General features: G+C 37.0%; 2 protein-coding genes across 6 annotated transcripts in view; one reads left to right on the top strand and one right to left on the bottom strand.

Annotated features, from left to right (window-relative positions):
* kcnh3 (potassium voltage-gated channel, subfamily H (eag-related), member 3) overlaps window positions 1-5,745 on the top strand; it is a 125,049-nt gene extending 119,304 nt beyond the window's left edge. Inside the window, exon 15 of the mRNA XM_051906193.1 lies at window positions 113-5,745. Coding sequence (XP_051762153.1) covers window positions 113-1,036 — 924 coding nt within the window. The 3' untranslated portion in view covers window positions 1,037-5,745. The remainder of the gene's footprint in view (window positions 1-112) is intronic.
* armc8 (armadillo repeat containing 8) lies at window positions 5,354-24,827 on the bottom strand. 5 transcript variants are annotated; one of them, XM_051906198.1, is made up of 23 exons: window positions 24,692-24,724; window positions 20,728-20,834; window positions 20,514-20,590; window positions 18,532-18,603; window positions 17,230-17,372; window positions 17,035-17,150; window positions 16,854-16,946; window positions 16,650-16,730; window positions 15,932-16,007; window positions 13,982-14,072; window positions 13,836-13,896; window positions 13,543-13,743; window positions 13,272-13,367; window positions 12,240-12,322; window positions 11,581-11,662; window positions 11,414-11,500; window positions 9,997-10,089; window positions 9,761-9,910; window positions 9,544-9,639; window positions 7,067-7,162; window positions 6,741-6,834; window positions 6,427-6,520; window positions 5,354-5,963 (listed from the first exon to the last, which is right to left on the bottom strand). In XM_051906198.1, exons 4-23 carry the CDS (start codon window positions 18,597-18,599, stop codon window positions 5,930-5,932), a joined length of 1,935 nt encoding a protein of 644 aa, XP_051762158.1. In that variant the 5' UTR covers window positions 18,600-18,603; window positions 20,514-20,590; window positions 20,728-20,834; window positions 24,692-24,724; the 3' UTR covers window positions 5,354-5,929. The 5 variants fall into 5 exon arrangements, with proteins under 5 accessions (XP_051762158.1, XP_051762154.1, XP_051762156.1 ...); XM_051906194.1 differs by lacking the exon at window positions 20,728-20,834 and having other exon boundaries at window positions 24,692-24,827; XM_051906196.1 differs by lacking the exon at window positions 20,728-20,834 and having other exon boundaries at window positions 6,762-6,834; window positions 24,692-24,827.
* Between the last annotated feature and the right edge of the window lie 402 nt (window positions 24,828-25,229).

Raw genomic sequence — 25,229 nt, 5'->3', positions numbered from 1 at the left:
TTGAGTTCGAGTCAGAGACCTGAAGAAGGTCAGCTTTGAATGAACATCCAATCAGATTTTGTAGCCAAAACTGTCTTTTCCATAGTTTACATCCCATTAATCTCATTCACAGATGACTAGTCTATCCCAGCAAGTCTCTCAGCTGAGCAAAGAGCTACAGGAAATGACACGTCTCCTCCGGCCCTTGCTTGTCATTGGATCTCAACCCCTCCTAACAGCCATGAGTCCAACAATACCTCCGTCTACCAGCAGTAGCAGCAGTCCAACAATATCCACACCACCAGCTCCTTCGCCCACAGCTCCACTGTCCGCACCACTCAGGCCTGGATGCTTACTATTGGACAGCGCAGAAACTGGAAGCATTGGCTTGCCCAGCTGCCTCATACCCACAAGCCCATCACAGAGACACCAAGCACATGCTCAGGTGTCTCCGGCAGGCTGTTTAAGGGGACCTTCCTTGCCAGTCCTCCTTTCTCCAGTGACAGCCCAAACAGAGGGACCAGGTGGCCAGGCAGCTCCGACCCAGCCACCGCAGGCCAGTCACCCCCCATCTCCATCTCTAACCTTTTCTTCCTCGCTTCCTTCTTTCCGCTCCCAGTCTACTTCCTGCTCTCCCTGCCAGGGGCCTCATCGACCTGCCAGTCACAGCAGAGGTTTGCTACCTAGACCCCCCTCGCAAGACACCCCGCCTCCACCACCCTCTCATTGCTCTGCACCACCCTCGATCAATAACTCCCCTGGCGACCACAGGCTGGGGATCAACCCATTTCCCTTGTCCCCTTCCTCCATTGACACTGCTCCTCGGATCCAGCCACTGTCGTGCACTCCTCCTTCTTGCCCACACACCTCCCCACCCTTGCCCTGCTCCCTGGACTCCATGCCAGAAACCCAGGCCTCTTTTGGCACTTCCTGGTCCCCGCAGAACCCCAGGTCAGGACCTCCTCAGTTAGAGTTTGAGATGCAAGAGTGGGCAGCAGAAGGGAGGCCTTCCACAGAGCATATCAGCTTCATAGATGAAGAGGGACCGCCACTGTGAGTGACTGAAAGATGAATACTACAACTAGTTGACTTAGCAAATAATGGAGTGGTGAACTGGGCCAACAGCAATTAACCCAACACACCTACATTCTGAGTAACAGACAATAATGATTGCTGTTCCTTCAGGACAACACTTGTAATTGGACAAATTGTGGATCTGTTCCAAATCATAGTGAGCTGCCTAGCTAGGCAGCATTTTTGGGCATTCTTATAAGATTTTTAGCCAAAATCTAAGTCACCATTGTGTGTAGCTATGCATCATTGATAAGACATATTAGAACGCACTGTGGATCAGTGAAAAGTTTCATCCAGGATTATCCCACTTGTTACATAACACAAAACCACACAAGAGTTCATGTCATTATGTAAATACTGTACTTGCGAGATGACAACATGGACGTTCTACTTGGAGCTATTCATGTCCTCAGACTCTAAATTATGTATTTCTACAAGCAATATTATTAACGCCAAAATAAATGTTCAATCTGAGTACAAATCTACAATACAAGTAACAGTCATTATGTAATTGCTTAAAGTTTAATTAGCAGGACTTTAGATAGTTACACTAAACTATTGTATGCCTTTTTGTTTATTTTCAGATTATTATTGCATTATTAAGACATTAACAATAGGTAATTACAAGGATTATAAAAAAAAAAAAAAAACGAAATAACTGCATTAACTACATTTTACTGCTGAAGCCGCTGGCATTTTGATTGTTTCTGCATGATGTTGCAGCGGTCAGGTGGTACAAGTTGGAGCTCTCAGAAAATTCCGTAAATGTTGTAATTATCAGGCTTGAGGATTTGAGTGCTTTTTATGTAGACATCCCGTAATTATGGTAATTCATACATGGCAGGAACACACATTTTTTCACAGTTGACTCCAATACAGTCCAATTTTAACATGCTGCTAAGCTAATGCTAACAGAACTTTAACAATGAAAATTCCATCTAATTATATACTAAAAATGTTTAGCCTAATACTGTATACTACATATTTTTGTGCTTAGAGAATTGAGTCAGCATTTAGCATTAGCTTAGCAACATGATAACATCAAAGTCTCTAAAGCGGTTAGGCTAGTTTGTTTTGATGGTTTTAGAAGGGTTTTGAGCACTTGTCAGCTGGTCAGGCTGAGAGACAAGCTGTTTTTCAGCAAGGAGAGATGCTCCCCATGAAAAATCATTTATGAGATTAGCCTAATTTTTGGTTAGATTTCTGCCTTAGAAAGGCATCTGCCTATGTAGACAGCATACAGTGAGGCAGCTCACTATGATTTGAAACAGAGCCACTGTGGTGAGCCACTCACCACTAAGGAGCACCTCAGTACTTGATACCAGCCAGTCACTCTCCTCTGAGCACAACTTCATGAAGTTTTTCTTCTAAAGGCTTCATAGGGCCTTCACAGGCATTATAATCATCACAGAGCATGGTGACCAGAACTGCGAGAATCCCGCTGCGGTAATAGATACCTTGCTATGAGAATAGCATAAGTGAAAGTGCACTGATAAACTTGCATGGCTGTGCACTAATCATGCACAGAATACAGAAATTGTCAGGTGGTGTTTCTTATCTCTGTATTATCAAAATGTTTTTACTTTACGAATTAGCCACCTTATGAATCAAGTTCATATTTAAATTTTCAGACTTGGTAAATGAATGAAGCTGTCCCATTTTCCATAATTCGTTTGTTTCCTCCAGACTGTCATAGGACAGTTAACACATTCACTAGCCAGAACTAGGAGTTGCATATTTAGTCAGAATGGAGACCTGGGGAAATGCCTGTCCTCCACTTCTGGAAAATGATCAAATTTGGTCAGTTTATAGATTTCTTCATTATATTCAGTCAAAACAAGTATGATCTGGAGTAAGCAGAAAGTGTAATACTGTACTTCCCTCATACACACATGTATACAACAAGGCTCCAAATTTATGTGTGCAACACCTGCATATATAAATTAGGACAATTCATGTGGTAATTAATTCCTGCTAGAAATTTTTTTTTTTTACCAGCCATGAAAATATATTTTTCATCACTTACTTAAAAATTCTATATATATATATATATTTTCCCTATCACAATGGATTTATTTAGCCATTAGTCCCTTGTATAGTTGGAGCAATCAGCACAGGACATTACGTCGCTCACGGTATCGCAATTAAGCCAAACTCTTGAAACGTCACCCATCCCCTCAAAAACAAAACAAAACAACAACAACAACAACAAAAAAAACATCTTGACTTTCTTGTTCATTTGGATTCATTTCAGTGGTATGAATGTCACAAATGTGCCACCTCATTTCTGGAGCTACGGAAATAAAAAAAATAAAAATAAAAAACTTTTGATGGTATATTTCCCATTTAGTTAAAAGTTCAATTTCTCACTTGTAATTGGATTCCTTCACTCATGTTTTAAAAAAACAAGCTCAAACTATCATTCTTACATTGTAATTCAAATCATGCATGTTAAAATTGCTAACAGAATTACCAGCCATCTGGTCATTTCATTGACTTTCCCCAAAGCCAGTTTACTTATATTTGCACTTGGCAAGTGTTCATTTATGACCCAGCAAACAACCACAAGCGCTGTAGCACACAGTATAGTAGCCAAACAAGTCATGTTCTATTGCCCAAGTTACTCCTATCTCCTTTAAAAATATATAAAAATAAAAACCAAAACAGGCATACAAAAGACAATCATCGCAATCCCACAAAAAGGACTTAGACAAACAGATCAAATAGGTGAAACTGCGTCATTGTAACATGTGAAACAGTAAATATATTTTGTTGTCAGACTATGACAGGGGACGGCTTGCCATATGCTGGACAGCCCATGCAGGGTCCTGAGAGCTTGGCATGGCACCTAATGAACTGAAATAAACCTATACACACAGCTTTAGCCATCCTGCCAGCGTGCCTTCTCATAAAATATATATACGAAAAAAATCCTATAGCGCTCCCCAATTTTCAGTGTTCACAATACTTCTCCAAAGCTATTGGTCGTATCACAGTAGAAAGCACTGCACTTTTATTTCACTGATCTATTTATTTAATGATTTTATGTATGTATGTATTTATCTACCTGCTATCTTGATAAGAACAGACTCCCATGAGGAACCTCACAGATGATTCTTGCAGCTGGTGCCCATGGAAGCAGAAACACCTCAAATTGAATTAGTTTCTCACAACCGTGTGATTATGGATTTCAGTAAAGAAGATCACCTCAGCATCTCTGATATCTGATGACCAGCAACAGACTGGCTTAAACCGAGCAGCCAGTGTTATTTCTTTCCAATAGTTGCTGTATAATTTAGCACCATTCTTGGAACCAGATGGACATCATCTCGTTTTTATCAGTTTACTGAGGACCCATGGCACGTGCGCGCCATCTGTCCTCCCTGACTAACGTGTACTTGCTTGAATAGGGAAGGGTCACGTTGTTTATAACACAATAGAATACTTTGGTTTCTATTTTCTGTACCTAGGTCAGGGGGTCTGAATATGGATAGTAGGAGCTTTGATGGACTTTGGGGTCTGGGGTTTCCTGCATGTCCAATTAATTTGCATGAGGAATGTGCCTGCATATATGGGGGGGAGGGGATGGGCGGCACGCCCAAGGCAAACAGGGGTCCAGATGTATTTTATTAACTGTAACGAGCTTTACAAGAGACACTTACCAGGATAATAAAACTAAAGGTGATGTTTTCTAAGAATAAAGACTTCTGTGCTCCTTTAAAAACTTTCTCAAAAGAATTCACAAAATTAAACTAAATACTTGAGTAATAATATATGAAATATATTTGGTTTGTTTCGGGTTTTTCTTCTTTTTTAGGCAGGAAAAGGACTTTTTTTTTTTTTTTTTTTCCCTCAGAAAATAAGGGATTCAAACTGGTTTTTCCCACATGAGCACCAAGGTCCAACATTTCTGAAGCATGTGATAATTGCTAGGCCTCATCTTCTGTGCTAAAAAGCCCTTCCCGACCCCGGAAAAAACACACAAACCAGTGGGCTGCTCCATGGCAGAGGCCTGCATATATTTGAGTGGAAACATTCACTATAGAGCTTCAAAAAGAGGGAGTTATGAGGAGACCGATTCGCGTAAAGATAAAGGGAGTGAAAATGAGAAAACGAAGAAACTGTGGAAAGAGCAAACAAAGTTTCACCTTCTATTTGGGGTTGGATGGTTTCTACGAAATGTCTCGGTATATGACCCAACATGCTGCCTCTCCAGATATACCCACATTAGCCTATATTACAGAGAGGAAAATACAAAGGGAAAAAACAACCTGAAAGGGTAAATTAAAAATCCAAAAAATATATTTATATATTTATATTTATATATATTTACGAGGTATGTATCCACAAAAAAGAACAAAAACAAGCAGTCTTTTTTAACTTTGTGTCAAAGTCCCAATTAAAATAATAATAATAATTATTGTTATAATAATATCATCAATAGTAAGTCAGCAAACCAAAAATGAGGAGACTAAGATCCTATAAGCGTAGCACTGAGAGGTCAGTCAGCTTTCTCCAAAGGGAGTCCAAAGCATCAAAGCCTCAATCCACTAGGTGGCGCTGCAACACACTTTGAGGAACTTTTTCCTTCACATTAAGTCCAAAAACAAACAAACAACAAAAACAAAAAAAATAGTTCCAAGAGTTCAGCAGAAAACATCATAAGCCAACGTAGCTGAAAGCCCAAAATGTGCTGTGGCCCCCTGGCAACGGTGTCTCTGATTTACGAAGCTGTTCGGGGTCTCCACAACAAAAGGTGTCTTGTGCAACAAAACAAAAAGGAAGAGCAAAAAAAACTCGAATCTAAAACAAAAACACAGGAGATGTGATCCTCCTAGAGATTGTTAGTGAGTCTGTAGCGTGCCTTCCTTCGAGGTCATGCCAGATACTGCTGCATCGCCGTTTTTGCCCTGACAGAGAGAGAGAGAGATGTGAACAGTCACATCATTATCATGACAAAAAAATAAAGTCAAACCAAAATTTATTCAGACACCTTGAACATTTCATTCATCAATACAGTTTATTCACTGTAGTTTAAAAAATGGTAATAAAATATGACAAGAGTTAAACTGTGTCAAAAAAAATTCATCTTAATTATGTCAGATAACACTTAAGCAAAACATGGTCAGGTCAAAGTGTCTGAATAATTTTTGGTCCCAAATTTTTATCAGTTTTACTGGTAGTCCACTGTATGAAGAATGTTTGGGTATAATATGTCACAGTTTACTTTATTTTGCTATCCTCACTTACATAAATGAACTATAGTGTCCTGCACCCACTAGTAAAAATATATCAGAAATATCAAAAATGCCTGAATAATTTTTGGTTTGACTGTACAACAGATGAAACAACTACCACCAGTCTGTCCATCACCTGTCACAGAGGTTGGGATCTGACGCCTGGGTGAGTTTGTGTAAGATATCAACAAAGCCCATCTCCCTTAGCTTGTCTTGTCTCTCTTGTGAACCTGGAGGAAGCAGAAAAACAGAAACTTGTATTATTGACAATATACAAAGAATCCTATTTAACTCAGATATGAATAAACAACAAGTAAATCTTTACAAAATTTATTTCCAATGCTGCTCTGTTGTTATTCTCTTTTATTATATTAAAATGCTTTTAATTTTGTTTGTAATTTCAATAACAAAACTCAAGCTCTGATCTGAGCCTTCCACGCCTCCACAAACCATGTGTCATGAGCTCCTCACCATCCTCCTCATTCCAGATGAGGTTAGAGATGCAGAAGGTGGCAGCCAGCTGCAGTTTCACATTGGAGTGACCCTGAATCATAGAGAAGAGAAGCAAATGAATTATCCAGCTGGAGAAAGAAAAGAAGGGGCAGGAGCAAAGGACAGTGACAAGGGGGAAACAAACAACAGTACAAGGAGACTAAGGCAAGCGATTAAGAATAAAAAACGCTAAAAAGAACAGAAAAACAGTAGTGTGACATTGAAAGCATTGAAAACAAAGGCCACGACTGAGAAATCAGATGAGCTAATGACAATACACTGACCATGTAATATTTAATTTTTTGGAGCATGTCGTCATTGGTCATAATGAGTTCCTTGGCAGTGTTTCCGTCAGCAATGTTGGCCAATATGCACAATGTCTGCAAAAGATGCCAAAGGCATTGTTAAGCATCAACTTTGGAGACTTAATAATCACCTTTAGACTTCTTTATTAAAAATCGATGCTCCTAAACAAAAGTTTCAGGTTCAAAAGCAGGGTATCTACATGTGTGGAATGAAATAGAAGACTTTTTATAACCTTTTAAACTTGTAAATTAAAAAAAAAAAAAAAACTAATCATATTAGGTCATTGATAGCACCATTCATAACTATGAATAATGATTATGGTTGGTGACAAAGGTTAAAAAAAAATTAAATAAAAATTCAAGAATTCTCAAGAAACACTTAATGTTGAAAACAGTTATGATGCCTAATATTTTTGTTGAAACCATGTTACATTTTTTTTTTTCAAGATTCTTTGATGAATAGAAAGTTCAGTCAAACAGCATTGATTTGAAACAGAAATCTTTTGTGACATTTTTAATGTCTTTACTGCTACTTTTGACGAATTTGACATCCTTGCTGAATAAAAGTATTCTTTAAAAAAAATAAATAAATAAAAAAAGAGCGGTTGTTTCCACATGTGCACCGCAATAAATTAGAAATATACACATTGGTTTGTTGATGGGCATACACTTGTTAATGCTGATGGTGAGGAATTACAGTTGCAACATCTCATGATGAACGTCAAACTGAGTAGCGTATCACTGAGAAACGTCCTGCTCGAGTCGTCCTTGCGATAGAGGTTTGGCTTAAATAACTAGTTCTTCCAATAATTCATCATCGGACTCGCGCTCAGATTGATATGGTAAAATTGACGCCATCATTACTGTCTTTACTGTGTATTCAATCACTGAGCTTTAGGAAGCTGCGGAGCTGAAATTCAGTTATGGAAACGGGCGTTTCGTTTCTGACACACGCTGTAAGCAGTAGACCAATCACAACAGACTGGGTCATCTGACCAATCAAAGCAGAGTAGCCTCTAGGAAAGGAGGGATTTAGAGATATCTACTCTTCTGAGGAGTTGTTTCGAGAATCACTGAAAAATGTGGTGATGTGCAATGTATATTATGAGAAAATAAGTGTTTTTTTGACCTTTGATGCATGTAAACCTGTTGTAGGAGACCTCCAAAACTAAATTAGGAACCTTTAAAATAACATAATACGGGCACTTTAATAATTCTCAGAGAAAATGTGGTGAGTGATTAAAATATTTTTCTTTTATTAAATTAGAAAAATTAAACAAACCAATAAAGAAATATTACTATAGTAATACTATTGTACTGTAAAAATACGAGTATTTTAATAACAATAATAATTTTACAATAACAATAAACTTTATGGCATTTAAAATGAATAGCTTTACATTTTGAAAAGTGAATTTAAGACTAACACTTTAAGGATTTTTGTAGACACCCTGAATAAACTTAAACATTATCTTGTATAAAACCAGGAACATTCCTTTAACAATGCCTAGAATATAATACTTGCTTGAGAGACTTACTACTCAGATTCTGTAAGACCCAGCGAGCACATTGTCATCTCTGTGTCTAATCTCACTCTTCTTAAGTTGGGTTCACACTGTACAATTTTGGCCACGATTTGGCCATCTGAGACACATTTTGTGAATGCTAAAAGATTCCTTGGATCTTAGGCCAAAAGTCATTGATTGTTAGTTCACTGACAACCGATTAATGACAAGTGTGTTCAAATTTTACCTCTGAAGAAATTCTGTCAGTGTCAGATGATTTGATGCACAGTCCTGTAGTAGTATAACTTCTACGATGACAGTAAAATCAATCAATCTTTTTTTTTTTTTTTTTCCAGTTTCTTTTTCAAGAGAAGCCATGATCAAAATTAACGCTAGTGATTTTGTTGCTAGCCACCATTTCTATTCCGCATGTAAGTGCAGCTGACTTCACTGAACAAGTCAAGGATTGATGTAGACCTCCGGACGAGTCTTCTTGTGTGCTTCCATTTTCAACGCGTTTTAAAGGGATAATTCACCCAAAAATGACAATTTTGTCATAATTTACTCTCCCTCAAGTTGTTCCAAACCTGTACTGTATGACTTTCTTTTTTCTGTTGAACACAAAAGATATTCTGAAGAATGTTGGTAACCAGACAGTTGATGGTAGCCATTGACTTCCATAGTATTTCTTTTTCCTACTATGGAAGTCAATGGCAGTCTCGTTACCAACATTCTTCAAAAAATCTTCTTTTGTGTTCAACAGAAGAAAGAAAGTCATATAGTACAGGTTTGGAATAACTTGAGGGTGAGTAAATGAAGACAAAAATTTAATTTTTGGGTGAACTATTGCTTTAATGACTTTAATAACTGAGATCCCACAGTTTGTACAGTCTGACAAGCAACAGTCGTAAAGGACTATTATAAATTGTACAGTGTGTTTGTGTAACTCACCTGCTCTTTGACCTCTATGCTGTGCTCTCCCTCCAGGATAAGCGTGACCGCTTGCATTATCTGCTTCCCATGTGAGCTCATGATCTGGTCTATATGCTACCAAAGACAGGGAAAGACAATTAGTGTGTGTTTGTGTGTGTGTTTCAGAAATTCCATAATCTTGTTAGACACTGAGAATATATCAGAGCAAGTATGCATTTATATATATGAGTGTTACCGGCCGGGTGGAGAGCAGGTTTCGAAGCAGCCCCAACGTTTTCATGAGCACATTGGTATCAGGATCAGACAGTAGTCTAAAGAGCTGTTCTGTGCCCAGAGCTTTAACTATCTCCACCTTCACTTTCTGATCTGCTTGGAAGGCCATGTTCTGCACAAACACACATTACAGTTTCTGATGACACATACTGTTTTCATACTGAACCTTTGGTGAGGACCGAAGTCAGCTGGTCTTACCATGAGAGCCCAGATGCCGTTGACCCTCAGAGCTGGACTGTCACTTTGTGTTAGGCTGCATAGTAACTCAATAACCCCAGACTCTAAGATCGGCTGTGAACAAACACATCCACAGTTACACTCAAAGCCCAGTGGCACTTTGAACAACTCTCAATTTAACGGAAAAATTCTAGTTTTAAATTATGACAAAGTAACTAAATAGTATTAGCAACAATGTTTTTCTACTGTCTTCTGTTAAAGTGCCCCTATTATGCTTTTTCAAATATTTTGTGTAATATAGCTGTGAATGTAAATGGTCTGCAAAGTCGAAAGTGCAAGATAAATAAAGTTATTGTCTCGCAAAAGAAAGAATCGATTCTGAACCGCCTGAACGAGTCGTCAGGAATTCCAGTCTCACTTCCGTGACCTGCATACGTAACGCGGTAACACATTTGCATAATGCCAGCCTATGGACTTCGTTGGCTGCCTGCGAACAACGTCTACTTTGACCCGCCCTCAAACGCTGAGCTGGTTCGTGTTGTGTATACATGTCGAGAAGACGCTGTTTTCTGCTCTGCAAAAGAAAATTCTCACTTCCAAAGGATAAGGATGTGAAGAGTCAGTGGTTAAAATTGCCACAGCAACCCTAACGATTGCTTCTCAAATCTCTGTGAGGTCTAAATGGGATTTACAAAACACCATTAAAGATGGGACAGTACCCACTTTATTTGGACCAACTTGCTCCTCAGAATCACAACCTGTAAGTGTGACAGTTGCAACATCTCATAATGTACGACAAACTAAATAGCTTATCACTGGGAAACGTCCTGCTCAAGTCGTCCTTGCGATAGAGGCTCAGGTTGAATAACTAGTTCTTACAATGTTTCATCATCGGACTCACGTTTGGAAATGGTAAAATCAACGCCATCGTTACAATGTGTTCAATCGCTGAGCTTTAGGAAGCCTCCAGAGCTGAAATTCAGTTATGGTAATGGACGTTTCGTTTCTGACATGCACTGTAAACGGTAGAACAATCACAACAGACTGGGCCATCTGGCCAATCAGAGCAGAGTAGACTCTTGGAAAGGCGGGGTTAAGAGAGACTGTGAATCTTCTGACGAGTTGTTTGAGAATCATTGAAAAATATGGTGATGTGTAATGTATATTATGAGAAAATAAGTGTTTTTTGACATTTGATACCTCCAAAACAGAATTAGGAACCTTTAAAATAGCATAATAGGGCCACTTATAATAGAGACACCTAATAATTCTCGGAGAAAATGTGACTGATTAAAATATTTTTCTTTTATTAAATTATAAAAATTAAACAAACCAATAAACAAATATATTACTATAGATCTCTGAGTGTTTTTTTAGAAATCTGCCTTAGCAAGCAACGCTAATAATTACTTAGCCCAACAGAGAGTGTGTACTTTACCTCTTTGCTGGGTGAAAACTCCAGCAGCAGGTTGCATAGTGTTGAAGAGGCCATGACCAGCACCTCGTCTGGTGCGTTCTGTAATAACTACCCTCAAAAACAAATGTGCATTCAGTTAGTGTTTGAATAGCGTTCAGTTATAACTCAACATCATCTGAATATCATACCTTCATTAGTGGCTTCCATACTGCATGATCGTGAAAACTCGTCCTTAGCTGTTGTACAGATCGTGATAAACTGTGCAAACATCTGGAAGAAATTTGAATGAAAGAAGAGAAACTAAAACCTCTTTTCTTTATTTTATTCTTTGAATTCTTTATATATCCAGTTGTTGTGCCGTTACAACTGTTCAAATGTTTGGGGTCGGTAAGAATTTTTTAAAAATGTTTTTGAAAGAAGTCTCTTATGCTCACCAAAGCTGCATTTATTTGAACAAAATTCCAGTAAAAATAGTAATATGGTAAAATTTTATTACAATTTAAAATAACTTTTTTCTATTTAAAATATTTTAAAATGTAATTTATTCCAAAGCTGAATTTTCTGCATTATTACTCCAGTCTTTAGTGTCACATGATCCTTCAGAAATCATTCTAATATGCTGATTTGGTGCTTCTTATGATTATCAATGTTGAAAACAGTTGTGCTGCTAAATATTTTTGTTTAAACCTTGATACTTTTTTTTTTTTTTTTTTTTTTTTTTTTAATTTTGATGAATATAAAGTTCATCTTACTGACCCCAAACTTTTGAATGGTAGTGTACAATGGACCTTTGGTTCTCCTAATTTTTTTTTGATAGAAAACAGTTAAGAGAAAAGGTGCATCATACCTGACTGCTGCTAATCGTACTTTGATACTAGATTCTGATAAGCCGCTAACAATCCTGTCCATCATGTTTTCCGTCTCTGTAATCTGTAGTCGGAAATTAATGGAAATTAATTAGGAAATATAATATAACATATTATATTATATTATATTATATTATATTATATTATATTATATTATGTAAGCAATAAGGTACGAGAGGCTGTGCTGTATCATAAATAAGTCACGGCTGAAGGCCATTGTTAGGCACGACATGAAGCAGAGTGCCTGCAACCCCTTCAACCATGACTTATTCACGATACAGCACTAGCCTTGAGTACCTTCTTGCTTTTATAAAACGGTTACCACACAATACAAATATTAAAGCCAAAAATATGTATCAATGCAACTTTCATGAATTACACTTTCACCAAAAGCCTTCCTTCAGCCCAAAAAAATAGTCCCTGACTGTGAACAGCAACAGAAGTTACATTATTACGCCATTAGATGGCGGCAAGGACTGTTTTTATGAGTGTGTCAGTCAGTAGCGAAGACTTTTACATTGAAAAGACTGAATTGTTGTGAACACAGAACAAGACGCAACTGCTTTGACTAGCACTGTCAGTCACGGGAAAACCCCTTAACTGTTAAAAGGACATTGATAATAAGATAAGATAATACATCGGACATTTAAACAGATGTTTTATTATGAACATAGGACTGACCTGAAGGAAAATGCTAAATCTGAATGCAGGTAATAAACTCACTCACTCGATCTTTTTGTCACAACACTCTTCTACATAATACAGTAAGCTGCAATAAACAATATCAATTGTGAACATACAGTTTACGTTGCTAAGAGTGGTTGCTAAGGGTGTTGTGTAGTGATACACAGAACCGCTGGGTGAAGCAGTCATTTTATCATGAATAAAACACAGCTGTTGACCAATCAGAATCAAGGACAGGAACTAATTTATAATATAATATAATATAATATAATATAATATATCCATTTTGGTAGTACATTCATGACAAGAAGCCTCCCATGGTATCTCACCTTTTTCCTGATGTCCTCGTCATTGGAGCCCAGTGAAGCATAGAGTTTAAAAGCTGCTTGTCGGAGCTCATGTGCATGTTTCAAGTCATGGTCCAACTACAGGAAGACAGACGATCAGTTAAACTGAGTCTACATTTTATCGGAAAATCAAAATGTACCTAAATACACCTGCTATTGGAATCTTCATACTTAGCTTTATATAAAAACAACAGAAGTCTCTGGTATGTCCTAATTTAAAAGCATGTATATGTGTAAGTGTGTGTGAAATTACCCTTTTAATATCAGTGATGGCGCTGACAGAGCTCGGGTATTTAAAGTAGTCAGCCAACATAGACACGAGGTGGTCAGTGACGCTGGCAATCCGCTGTAGTTCTATGTCCGGCTCCATCAGGTAGGCCAGCGTCTCAGCTCCCTCCACCCTCTCCTCCAGTAACCGCTCTTTACTGCACATTCGGACCAGGCACGGCAGAGTCTGTCCACACACACGCACAACTAGTTCCCATGCACTCTCAGTGGTTACACATCTGTATTCATCACATAAATGTAGATGCTTTTTGAAGGTACCTTTAGTACAATACAGCTGTCGTCTGTCCTGATGGCTCCTGCTCGACACATGTATGTTAAACTGAGAGAGAAAGAGCATGAGTGTGTAAAAGCTGAAGGGATTACACAAGTATTTTCACAAATAACCTACAAGATGAGATTCTCACCATTTGGCGGCTGTAAGCTGCATTTCGATGGGTTTGTCCCTTTGCATCATTCTAACAAAAACCTGAGAGAGCTGCTCACCATCTACAAGCACTGAGAAACACATGCAACAAATTCATATGATTTTTAGAAGGCTGAAGTATTAATTTATGATTTTTTTCTATAGACATACAAGGAACCTAAATAAAGCCCTGAACCAAACATAATCACAACATCTAATTCAAAGGGGAAAAAAAAAAGCATCGCAAATAATGTCATCAGTGTTTTTTTTTGTTTTTTTTTCTTATGAGAAAGCACTGCTGATGATTTTCAGGCTCTAACACTACACTATAAACTAAGGGCAAGCTCACACTACAGGACTGTAAGACTACCAGAAATGTTGTGGTGCTCACCTTGGAAATCTGTCTGCGACAGCAAACTCCAGCCAAAAGTCGAGTAGTGTGAGCTTGCCTTAAAGGGTTAGTTCCCCGAAAAATGAAAATTCTGTCATTAATTACTCACCCTCATGTCGTTCCAAACCTGTAAATCCTTCGTTCATCTTCGGAACACAAATTATGATATTTTTGATAAAATCCGATGGCTCAGTGAGGCCTGCAATGACAGCAAATTAATTTACACTTTCAAATGCCCAGAAGGGTACTAAAGATATATATTTATCATGTGACTACAGTGGTTCAACCCTAATGTTATGAAGCGACAAGAATACTTTTTGTGCGCCAAAAAAACAAAATTACGACTTTATTCAACAATATCTAGTGATTTATGAATCAGTGGTTCGGAGCGTGTATCAAACTGCCAAAGTCACGTGAACTATTGAAATTTCAAAACATTTATTACGTAACGAAGCCTCGTTTACTGAAATCATGTGACTTTCACGCTCCAAACCACTGATTTAAAACAAAAGATTCATAAAGCTTCGAAGCTTCATGAAGCAATGTTTTGAAATCGGCCATCACTAGATATTGTTGAATAAAGTCGTTATTTTGGGGATTTTTTGCGCACAAAAAGTATTCTCGTTGCTTCATAACATTAAGGTTGAACCACTGTAGTCACATGAACTGTTTTAAATATGTCTTTAGTAGCTTTCTGGACATTGAAAGTGTACATTAACTTGCTGTAAATGCAGGCCACTCTGAGCATTCAGATTTTATCAAAAATATCTTAATTTGTGTTCTGAAAATAAATGAAGGTCTTACAGGTTTGGGACAACATAAGGGGGAGTAATTAATGACAGAATTTTAATTTTTTTGGGTGAACCAACCCTTTAAGGTACACTATCATTCAAAAGTTTGGGGTCAGTAAGATGTTTTAATGTTTTTGAAAGAAGTCTCTTCTGTTCACTAAGGTGCATTTAATTGATCAAAAACAGTGAAACAGTGATTTTGAGAAATATTATTACAATTTAAAATAACTATTTTCTATTTTGATATACTTTAAAATGTAATTTATTCCTGTGATGTCAAAGCTGAAATTTCAGCAGCTGCACATGATCCTTCAAAAATCATTCTAATATGCAGGTTTTGTTGCTCAAGAAATATTTCTTTTTATCAATGTTGAAAACAGTTGTGCTGCTTAATTTTTTTGTGGAAAACATGACACATTTTTTCAGTATTCTTTGATGAATGGAAAGTTCAAAATAACAGAATTTATTTGAAGTAAAAATCTTTTGTAACAATGTAAAACTATCACATTTGATCGAATGCATCCTTGCTGAATAAAAGTATTAATTTCTATCAAAAAACAAATCTTACTGATCGCAAACATTTCAACAGGAGTCTAGTGTAGTAGCTTTCTAATAATAGATCATGTTAAACAGCTAGCCTCCACTTGCTAGTAAAACAATCACAACTCTGCTTGAAATGATTTCCATGGTAACAGAGATGTAGTGAGTTTTTTGGAAGGCAAAAACGCTATCACAAATTGCTATCACACGGGAAGAGGCTCTTGCTCACCATTCACCAGTGTCATGGAGACCTGAGCGTTCTCATAGGCCAAGACTGAGAAACACTTTAACGCCTGCATCCGTACCTGCGGAGAGAGTAAAACATTACTAATCATTATATCATGGTCTGTCTGAATACTCGATTCTGATGGTGGAAGGTGTGCAATAAAACCATTTAATGCACAGGTAGTTCCAAGTCAGTTTAATCACCGTTCTGTATTAATGCACAGCTTTCATTGAAGCTCACACAGAAATCAGAGATCGCACTATGCGCACACAGAAACAGAAGCTTGTTGTCAATGCTGTCCCGTGACTTTTATTAAAAAAATTTAACTTCACTACTGAATTGCTATATTATATTACTTAGCAAGGAGGTTGTAACATTGTTGTTTTTGAAGTAATTAAACTCACAGCTTTATTGCTAGTAGAGAGACGCAACACACACCCAGATAATTCACATGCACATCTCTCTCTCTCTCTCTCTCTCTCTCTCTCTCTCTCTCTCGATAGGCTGATTCATCCAAATAAATGTTATAATTCAATCAAATAAATGAAACCTTACCGCACTACTTTATCTCTGTGTCTGATTTAAACTATTTGAACGCTTCACGTCGGGCGGTTCTTTGCCTCTCATTTAAAATCATTTAAAGCACTGCTAGCCATGGATTATCCCTTACAAATACACCAACATGCATAAAAAATAATGGAAATTCTGTTCTTTTTTGTACCTTATAGGAGGGAGAGATGAGCAGTGGAGCAATGTTCTGGATGGCACCGTGGTTGAACAACACCGTCTGATGTTCTGGAGTCTGGAGACACACGTTATTCAACACAGTTTTCAAAAGAGACAAAAGAAAATGTAGGCCAATAAATGCAATATATATGCAGTAAATGCATATTTACTGTGTGATGCACAGAGTTGTGTGTGTTACCTTGCAGCAGTGGGCGAAGATTTGCGTGATGTATTCCTGTGTGTGCTGTGACCGACTCAGCAATGACATGAGGTGGGGGATCACAGTAGGGTCCTGAAGCAAATAAAAACATGTTGATCACACTTCTGTTTATGCATGTACATATGTAATTTCAGAACGGGAAACATGCAAGTCGTCTTACTGTGTAGAGCAGCTGCACTGGGGTGACTGGACTGATGAAAACAGTTCTTAAACAGCGCAGACATGCCTCAATGAAGATCAGATCAGAACACAAGAGACCTGCAGAATCACAAAACACTTTCCAAATAAAAATATATAGCAGAAATCAGAATAGATTTCAAGACAGAAAAAGACAGAGGGGAGAAAGAGCAAGAACCTTGCAGCAGGGCTGGGATGATGTGACAGTCCACCAGGGACTTGATGTTGTTCTCGGTGCCCATGGCCAGACTGCCCAACACGACCGCACATTCAGTCCTCAGCTCCAGACTGGAGGAGCTCTGCTGGAGAAGATACAGGAGTCTACACACACACACACACACACACACACACACACACACACACACAAACAAACACACACACAACCTCGTCATCATCATCATCATCAACAACACCATTAGAGTCAGTGATTAGCATATAAAACATCAAAAGTTGAAAAATCAATATAGAACAGCTTTTTGTATCTTAAAGTCGCCATGAAATCAAAATGGACAACTCTTGTTTTTTATGAAATATTGCGGCATTTATTATAAATGATTTATCCATGCATGCACATTATTATTTTTTTCAAATCATGTTCAATTCCTCTTGCAGCATCTCTTCTCTCTTCTGTTGACATGTTTACTGGCGTGAGGGCAGGACAACCTGTCACTCACATGAGATCAATAGCAAACCACAATGATCCAAGATTCACCCAGATTGTCCCAGTGGACAAAATCAAGCCATGTCCTAGATTTTTTTCTTCTTCGAGAAGGCATTTCACTTGAATATACATTAAAATATGGAAGAAAAGACTATCGCAACTTCTGTTTCGTGACGACTTTAAAGGGCTGTCACACTAGATCATAATTGAGATTGTCTTAAAGTCTTCATGCAACGGAAGTTGAAACAGTATTTTTTTTTTCCCTATTGTGACGTATATCAGAGTGAAACAGCTTCTCGAACAAGAAAAAAAATGTAGGACGGGACTTGATTTTTTTGTCCATTGGGATGGTTGTGGTTTGCTATTGTTGTGATCTCGTGAGTGACAGGCTGTCCCGCCCTCATGCCAGTAAACACATTATCAGAGAATAGAAGAGATGCCATTGCAAGAGGAAGGATAAGTTATTTTTCATAACAATGGCACATGAATTAAAAAAAAAAATAATAATAATGATGTGCACAGATAAATCTTTTATAATAAATACTGCAATATTCTATGAAAAAAGGAATTGTCAATTTTGATTTCATGGTGATGTGAAATTTCTCAAAACTCTAGAACTTTTTAGATTTTTTAGATCTGTTTATTTACAGATTTACACAAGATTTTGAATCTAATCTCAGACTTTTGGACCACACTGTAAATTTCAGCTATAATCACACAGACAAGTAAAACTGGATAAAGTAGCTAAAGCTATGATGCTTCGGTTTTATTGAATGTGTCAAAACTGTAGTGCTATTGGTGGAAAAGTGGTGAACCTACCTTGGCACGGCTCCTAGCACAATCAGGTTGGCCTTCTGTTTGTTGTTTCCAATGACAGCATTCTTCATGTCACTGTCAATACAGAAATGCACAAAACACATAACTTTGAGAGCATAGCAAAAAACAAACAAACAAACAAACAAACAAAACAAACATTAACTGAAGTTCTCAATAGTTTGAGGGTGCTGTTGCTCAGATGAACCACAAGCCAGGGGGAAAAAGTTGTATTGGGGTTGCTGACATCAACGTTTAAAATGTATATATACTACTGTTCAAAAGTTTAGGGTGAATCAGATTTTCTTTTTTTTTCTTTTTTTTAAAGAAATTAAAACCTTTTTTTTTCTGCAAGAATGCATTAAATTGATCAAAAGTGACAGTAAAGACCTTTACATTGTTACAAAATATTTTTATTTGTAAATGCTGTTAAAATATATCATGGTTTCCACAAAAACATTAAGCAGCAAAACTGTTTTTCAACATTGCCAAAAAAAAAAAAAAAAAGTTTCCTATAGAAATAAAAACTGGTATTTTAAAATTGTAATAACATTTAACAATATTGCTGTTTTCCTGTATTTTTTTTTAAATCAAATTTGCAGCTTTGGTGAGCATTAGAAACTTCTTTCAATACATTAAAAAAATCTTACAACCCCAAACGTCTTAATGGTAGTGTATGAATAAAATAGATTTGACCATTTTTAATATTTTTTTTAGCAATTTGTACAAATATTACATGTTGTCTTTCAATTAAAATGGAAACTGCATGTATAATAATTACACAAGAATTGGATACATGTTGTTTAAAACAACACTGAAGTAGAGGACACTGATGTCTTTGATGGACATCAAATGCCTACATATTCAGTTAGCGTGTATTTGAATGATCTGAGGATTATAGAAGCTGATAATGATAGAGCAAACAGTAACACCCTCCCAGCAGACATCTCGTGTCTCATTCAGTTCACTTACAGCATGTACAGGTAATGTAGCCACATTCAAGTTCTCCTGTAAAGTTTCAACTTCACAAGTATGGGCATTGTAATTGTGACACAAAGTGATTCTGGTCTGAATAAAACGGAGATGCAGTAAAAAATGTCATATTTCTTTTTGCACAAAAATGAAAGACAATGATATGCACATTATCGATGCATTTTATCAATATTGTTCTGCTACTAAGAATGATGAGAGGATTGATCACGCAAGCCTGTCACTTTATATATATTTTTTTAAAAAAACAAGTGAATGAGTGAATATTTTGGCAAGGATTATTGCTCAAATTCAAATGATTAACAAATGTAACCACATAGTCAAAATAATCTCATGCAGCATTGAAGTCATATCGAAATGATTAATTTGAGAGTTGAGTGCACATGAATGGCACCATAAAGTCATAATAGATACAAAGATAGAGCATCAATTACAAACCTAATGTGCATCATTTGCTCTTCATTTTGTTGCATTATCACTAAAAAGCTTTTGTCAGGAAATACAAAAGGGAGAGAAACCTTGGCAACTAACTGAAATAAGTTAATTACTAAAACTACAACTGAAAAAAAAAAAAAAAAAAACATGACAAAAGCACATAAATGTACTAAAACATAAATGAAAATTAAAACTGAAATTATAAAAATAAAAGCTACTTTAAAATATAGGTTGATGTCTGCTCTGATGGAGCATTTATATCTGTGGAAAAGTATGGCGATGGCAGTCGAGAAACGTCAAGCTAACAGTAACCAGAGCTGGAGTTAAAAATAAAGATGAAGAGACCCAAGTTGCAGCTACCCAGGCGCACTCACATAAACACGCAAGTACAGCACCTCACAACGTTTTACATGAAACAAACAAAAAAAACTTTTGCTCCCTAAGGACTAAAAACAACCTCCGATGGTGACAACCTCATCTTTAGCTCTCAGAAAAGATAGCACGGTGAACTGTAACAGATCAGATCGCTCACGCACAGGAAAGACATATGGTTGCATACTCACATGACTCCCTGCAGCACGTTCTGTGGGTCAGGGTCGAAAAGCCGGTCAACATAGTGGCGACTCGTGGCTGTGACTTCCTGCATAGTGACAAACAACAGCACAAAGATGATTTAGCAAACTCATCCCGTCTGAGGCATCACAACACCCTCATTCTCGCCCCATAGCCACCTCTCCGGCTCACAGGGTCACAATACATCAGTCTGTTTATCCTTACAGTCGCCGGCTGTTGGTGGAAGTCTCTAGAAGGAGAGCAGAGACCTGCTTGCAGCTCACTCGTGTAGAGACGGCAATTTCAGGCCAGAGAAAAGTGGGAATGATGCTCTGTGGGAATGATGGTCACCCCAAACACACCAAAGAATCTATGCAATCAGCTTGCACTGCTGTAAATGTCATTTCATGCTTCAAAACATCACACTGACAGATGAACTATAGAATTTCACATTGATTTTAACTCTTGTATTATGCTCAAGATCTGAGAACAATTTTTATGGAGAACTTGACCCGAAATGGATTCAATACAATACACCAAAAATCACACTATGAAAGATAAAAAATAAATAAATAAATAAATAAATAAATAAACAGGAGAACATGTTTAAAACTATATTTTTTTCCCCCTGTGATTATAAACAATATTGTAACTTTTATTTAATTATTTATTTATTACATTTTTTAAAAAATGTTATACTTTTTTTTCTTTTAACACTTTAAACAGAAGAAGTGTGGAAAAACACTTCTTCTGTGTGTTTTCTCTAGCATGGCACTAGCAACACCAAAATAATGGGTTCAATATATATATATATATATATACATACAGTGGGTATAGAAAAGATTCACCCCCCTTTAAAATAATCACATTTTGTTGCTGTGCAGCCTGAAATGAAGACCGACACAGTTTTGTTTTATCCAGCTGTATTTATGCTTTACAACTTAACATCCAAGTGAAAGATATAACACCAACATGTCAGAAAAAAATTAAAAATTAAAAACCAGAATCACTGAGTTGGAAAAAGGATCACCCCCTCCTAAAAATGACTTGTAAACTCAATCAGGTGTAGCTAAACACCTTCTCAATGGCACACAAAGTCATTTGACTTTCAACTGTGATCAGATGTGGTCATTTTGAAAAGAGCTTTCCTGGAGCATTTTAGTCTTTGGTAGTGCAACTAAAGCAAACAAAAGTTGTGGACAGGCACAAGTCAGGAGATAGATACAAAAACATTTCAAATGCTTTATCAATGCCTAGAAGCACAATTAAATCTATTATTAAGGAGTGGAAGGTATTTGGTGCAACACAGACCCTCCCTGAATCAGGACGTTGCTCCAAACTGGATGAAAGAGCCAGGAGGAAACTGGTCAAAGAGGTTACCAAGAGGCCTACAGCAACTCTGAAGCAGTTGCAGGAATTTATGACAAAGAGTGCTCATTGTGTGCATGTGACAACAATATCACAAATTCTCCACAAATGTGGCTTGTTTGGGAAGGTTGCAAGAAAAAAGCCAGTCCTCAAGAAAGGCCACATGCAGTCACGTCTGAGCTTTGCCAAAACACACCTTGAAGATTCTGAGGCCATGTGGAAAAAGGTGTATTGGTCAGATGAGACTAAAATTTAATTATCTGGCCTCAACACCAAACGATATGTCTGGTGGAAATCCAATACAGCTCACCATCCAAATAACACCATTCCTACAGTAAAACATGGAGGTGGTAATATCCTGTTATGGAGGTGTTTCTATGCAGCAGGGACTGGAGCACTTGTCAGGATAGAAAGAAAAATGGATGGGGCAAAATAGGATGAGGAAAATCTGCTGCATTTCAGGCTGCAAAGCAACAAAACTTGATTATTTTAAAGGGGGGGTGATCATTTTCTATACCCACTGTGTGTGTGTCTGTGTCTATATATATATATGCAGGGTCTGTGCAGCTGCCTCTAACAATGAAATACGTGCAAAGATCATAATAGTAATATAAATTTTCTACACACATTCCACAACACATCAGAGTGTTGATACTTTGCAGGCATTTTCATGACCATAAAAATTCAGAAAAAAAAAAAAAAAAATCAGGAAAGACATCATAGGTTAACCAGTATTTCTGACAACTCAAAAATATAAATTGGCCAAATTGACCTGCAACATATTAAAAAGTGATTCAATGTATATAACCTGTGCAAACACAAATTTCAAACAGACTTCAACAATGCATTTGAATGATTTGAGATCATTATTACATTACAGTATTACATTATAGTCCTAAAGAATTATGTAGCTGTCATTCTAGAGGTCATTACTTAAATAAACAATTAATTTATTTGACATTTACTGAAATAAGATCTCTATGCAGTGCTAAACTCATCTTGTTTCATTGGTGATTCTCACTATGATGCAGGAAAGTTAAAGGCAGAGTATGTAATATTCGCCGCTAGAGGTCGCTTATTCAAAACAATAACAAAGGCGTAGCTTGATGATGCCGTGAATAAGTGTGGAATCATGGGAGTTGTCGTCTTCACCTCCACAGCTGATGGAAAGCAATCCGACGAGACTCAAGCAGAAATCATGTTCATGGATGAGATAATGTATTTATTAATGTTACTGTGACATGAAGTAGGGTGAAGCCGAGAGCTTTGGGAGTGGAACAAGGCCGGTGGAGCGAATGCTAATGAGAGACACCTGCCCAACACACCGGTCTCGAGTCCCTTGGAGAAGTTTTTGGGCTTTAATTATGCTCATATGCTGTAGTCGGCCACTGACGTTCCTTTCGTTTTGTTGTTTATGTCTATTTTACAATTAAAGTTATGTTTACCGTTGCCAGTTCCCGCCTCCTCCTTCCCTGAACTTGAAATTTGTTACAGTTACATTTGATTACTACTCATACAGCAGGTCATTTTATTTGACTAATTAAAACTGTGGGGTAACGCATACTAAAATACAATTGAATGTGTTGAAAGTTATGTTAAACGTCTCTCTACTAGCACATTGCAGTAAGCTATGACGTCACTGACAGGCGACGCAATGACACGGGCCATTACACTGGTTAAAATTGCTGATCTCTATGGATTTAAACATTGTTAGAAACATTTGGGATAATGTAAGTACTCAAGTCAACAAAATATATAACATTGTTCTAGTGGTTTTTGGATATTTTAATCCAAAAATATTGTGCCTTTAATATAGTAACAGATGCAAGCTTATAGAGAAGCACAGCTACAATCACAAATATTAAGAGGCATGTGAAATTATTTTTATAAATTATAATTTAGATAGTTTTAAAATCTGAAAAATAAATAAATGCACATAGCATCTTTACACCTTAGTCCTCATGTTCAGTTTGTGGTCTGAAAAAGTTCAAGCTCCTTTTACACTTCAAAACACAATATTTGAGTTATTTTATATGTCATTAAGTAATAAACAGTGTCATAATGATAATAAAGAAAGCTTCATGCTGATAAAAAATAGTGAATAAAAAAAAAAAAACTTTTGTTTGGGGTGTCAGAGACCTCAGGTGTAAAACATGAATAAATGCAATAAATCAGATGATCAAATCTGACTTCTGAACAGAAACAGTGTTCATTTACTAACAGTTAACATTTCTGAAAAAAGCATTTCTACTTTATAACATAACAAAGGGTTAAAGCTTTACCAATATCACTCTACTGGTTTGATTAGATCAGAGGAGCACATTACCATTTAAAGTATCAATGTAAATACTGGGGCAGATGAAATTGTTAATCATTCAGTAACATACTATACATCACATTACCAGTGTATTAACATCTAATACTGTACTTGGGTAGCACCACAGTGAGGGTAGATCAACATGTGTCAAAACATACAGGACAGGACAGAACTACAGGGCTGTCAAAAGGGGGGCGTTACCACCACATTTGCCCATCAGATCATCATTTAACCACTACATCAGAGAATATCAAGCAGGTTTGTTTTTGTTTTTGGAGCCCCAGCTCTAAATATAGACTGAAAACTAAATATAACTTTGATTTGACAGCTCTGAGCACATCCAGATCTGCTGTTAGCCACATAAACACACAAGCACTTATAAAAACCCCCAGACCGTTTAATTTAAGATCACTCGCTAAAGTCTATCTAATGTGTCTAGTGTATATCTGAGTGATCCTGAAGTGAAAACGCGAGGTTTTAATTGGTATAATCAAAGAGACTCACGGATAACACGCTGATGCGTAAAGGGGCCTCCAGCAGGCACGCCATCATTCACTCAGCGGAACATTCACAGCGGCACTTTCCACACAAACACAGCTTAATCATCGGAATATTTACAGCAGCACTTTCTCCCCAAATTTAAATCGGCAGAACATATAGTCCAGCACTTTCCACACCACTTCGTGTCAAATGTTACTGCCTCTCTATTTAAATATTATTTATATAAACGTAAAAAAAAAAAAATCAATAAAAATAAAAAAATAAAAAACGATTAAAAATCAAGGAATTTAATAATTCAAAGGCAATTCTATAATTAGAATTAATGCTATAATTATAAGTAAATTATAATTAAATAAAATAATAACAATTATTCGTTATTCAAACTAGTATGCATTACTCAACTATTAATAATTAACTTTAAATTAATAAATTAAATTAAAAAAAATTGTGGTTTCAATGAGAGACAAACCTGTTCCTAGAAGTCACTTGGTGGCTCAAAAAGCCGCATCCCTCTTTCTGCCTTTTCAAAACGATTTTTTGG

The sequence above is a fragment of the Ctenopharyngodon idella genome, chromosome 9 (genome assembly GCF_019924925.1).
Source record: "Ctenopharyngodon idella isolate HZGC_01 chromosome 9, HZGC01, whole genome shotgun sequence".
NCBI lineage: Eukaryota > Metazoa > Chordata > Actinopteri > Cypriniformes > Xenocyprididae > Ctenopharyngodon > Ctenopharyngodon idella.
Note: the sequence above shows the minus strand (reverse complement) of the source record. Positions and strands in the feature narration are given on the sequence as shown.

Bases quoted from the DNA above. Each gene is read 5' to 3' on its own strand.
- armc8 (XM_051906194.1), bottom strand. From the start codon at position 24,739: ATGATGGCGTGCCTGCTGGAGGCCCCTTTACGCATCAGCGTGTTATCC. The intron at 9,911-9,996 runs GTAAGACCAGCT...GTGTTTGTGCAG, and splicing joins ACGGCATCTGGGCTCTCATG to AACATGGCCTTCCAAGCAGA. The intron at 7,163-9,543 runs GTGAGTTACACA...CATCTTTTGCAG, and splicing joins GCATAGAGGTCAAAGAGCAG to ACATTGTGCATATTGGCCAA.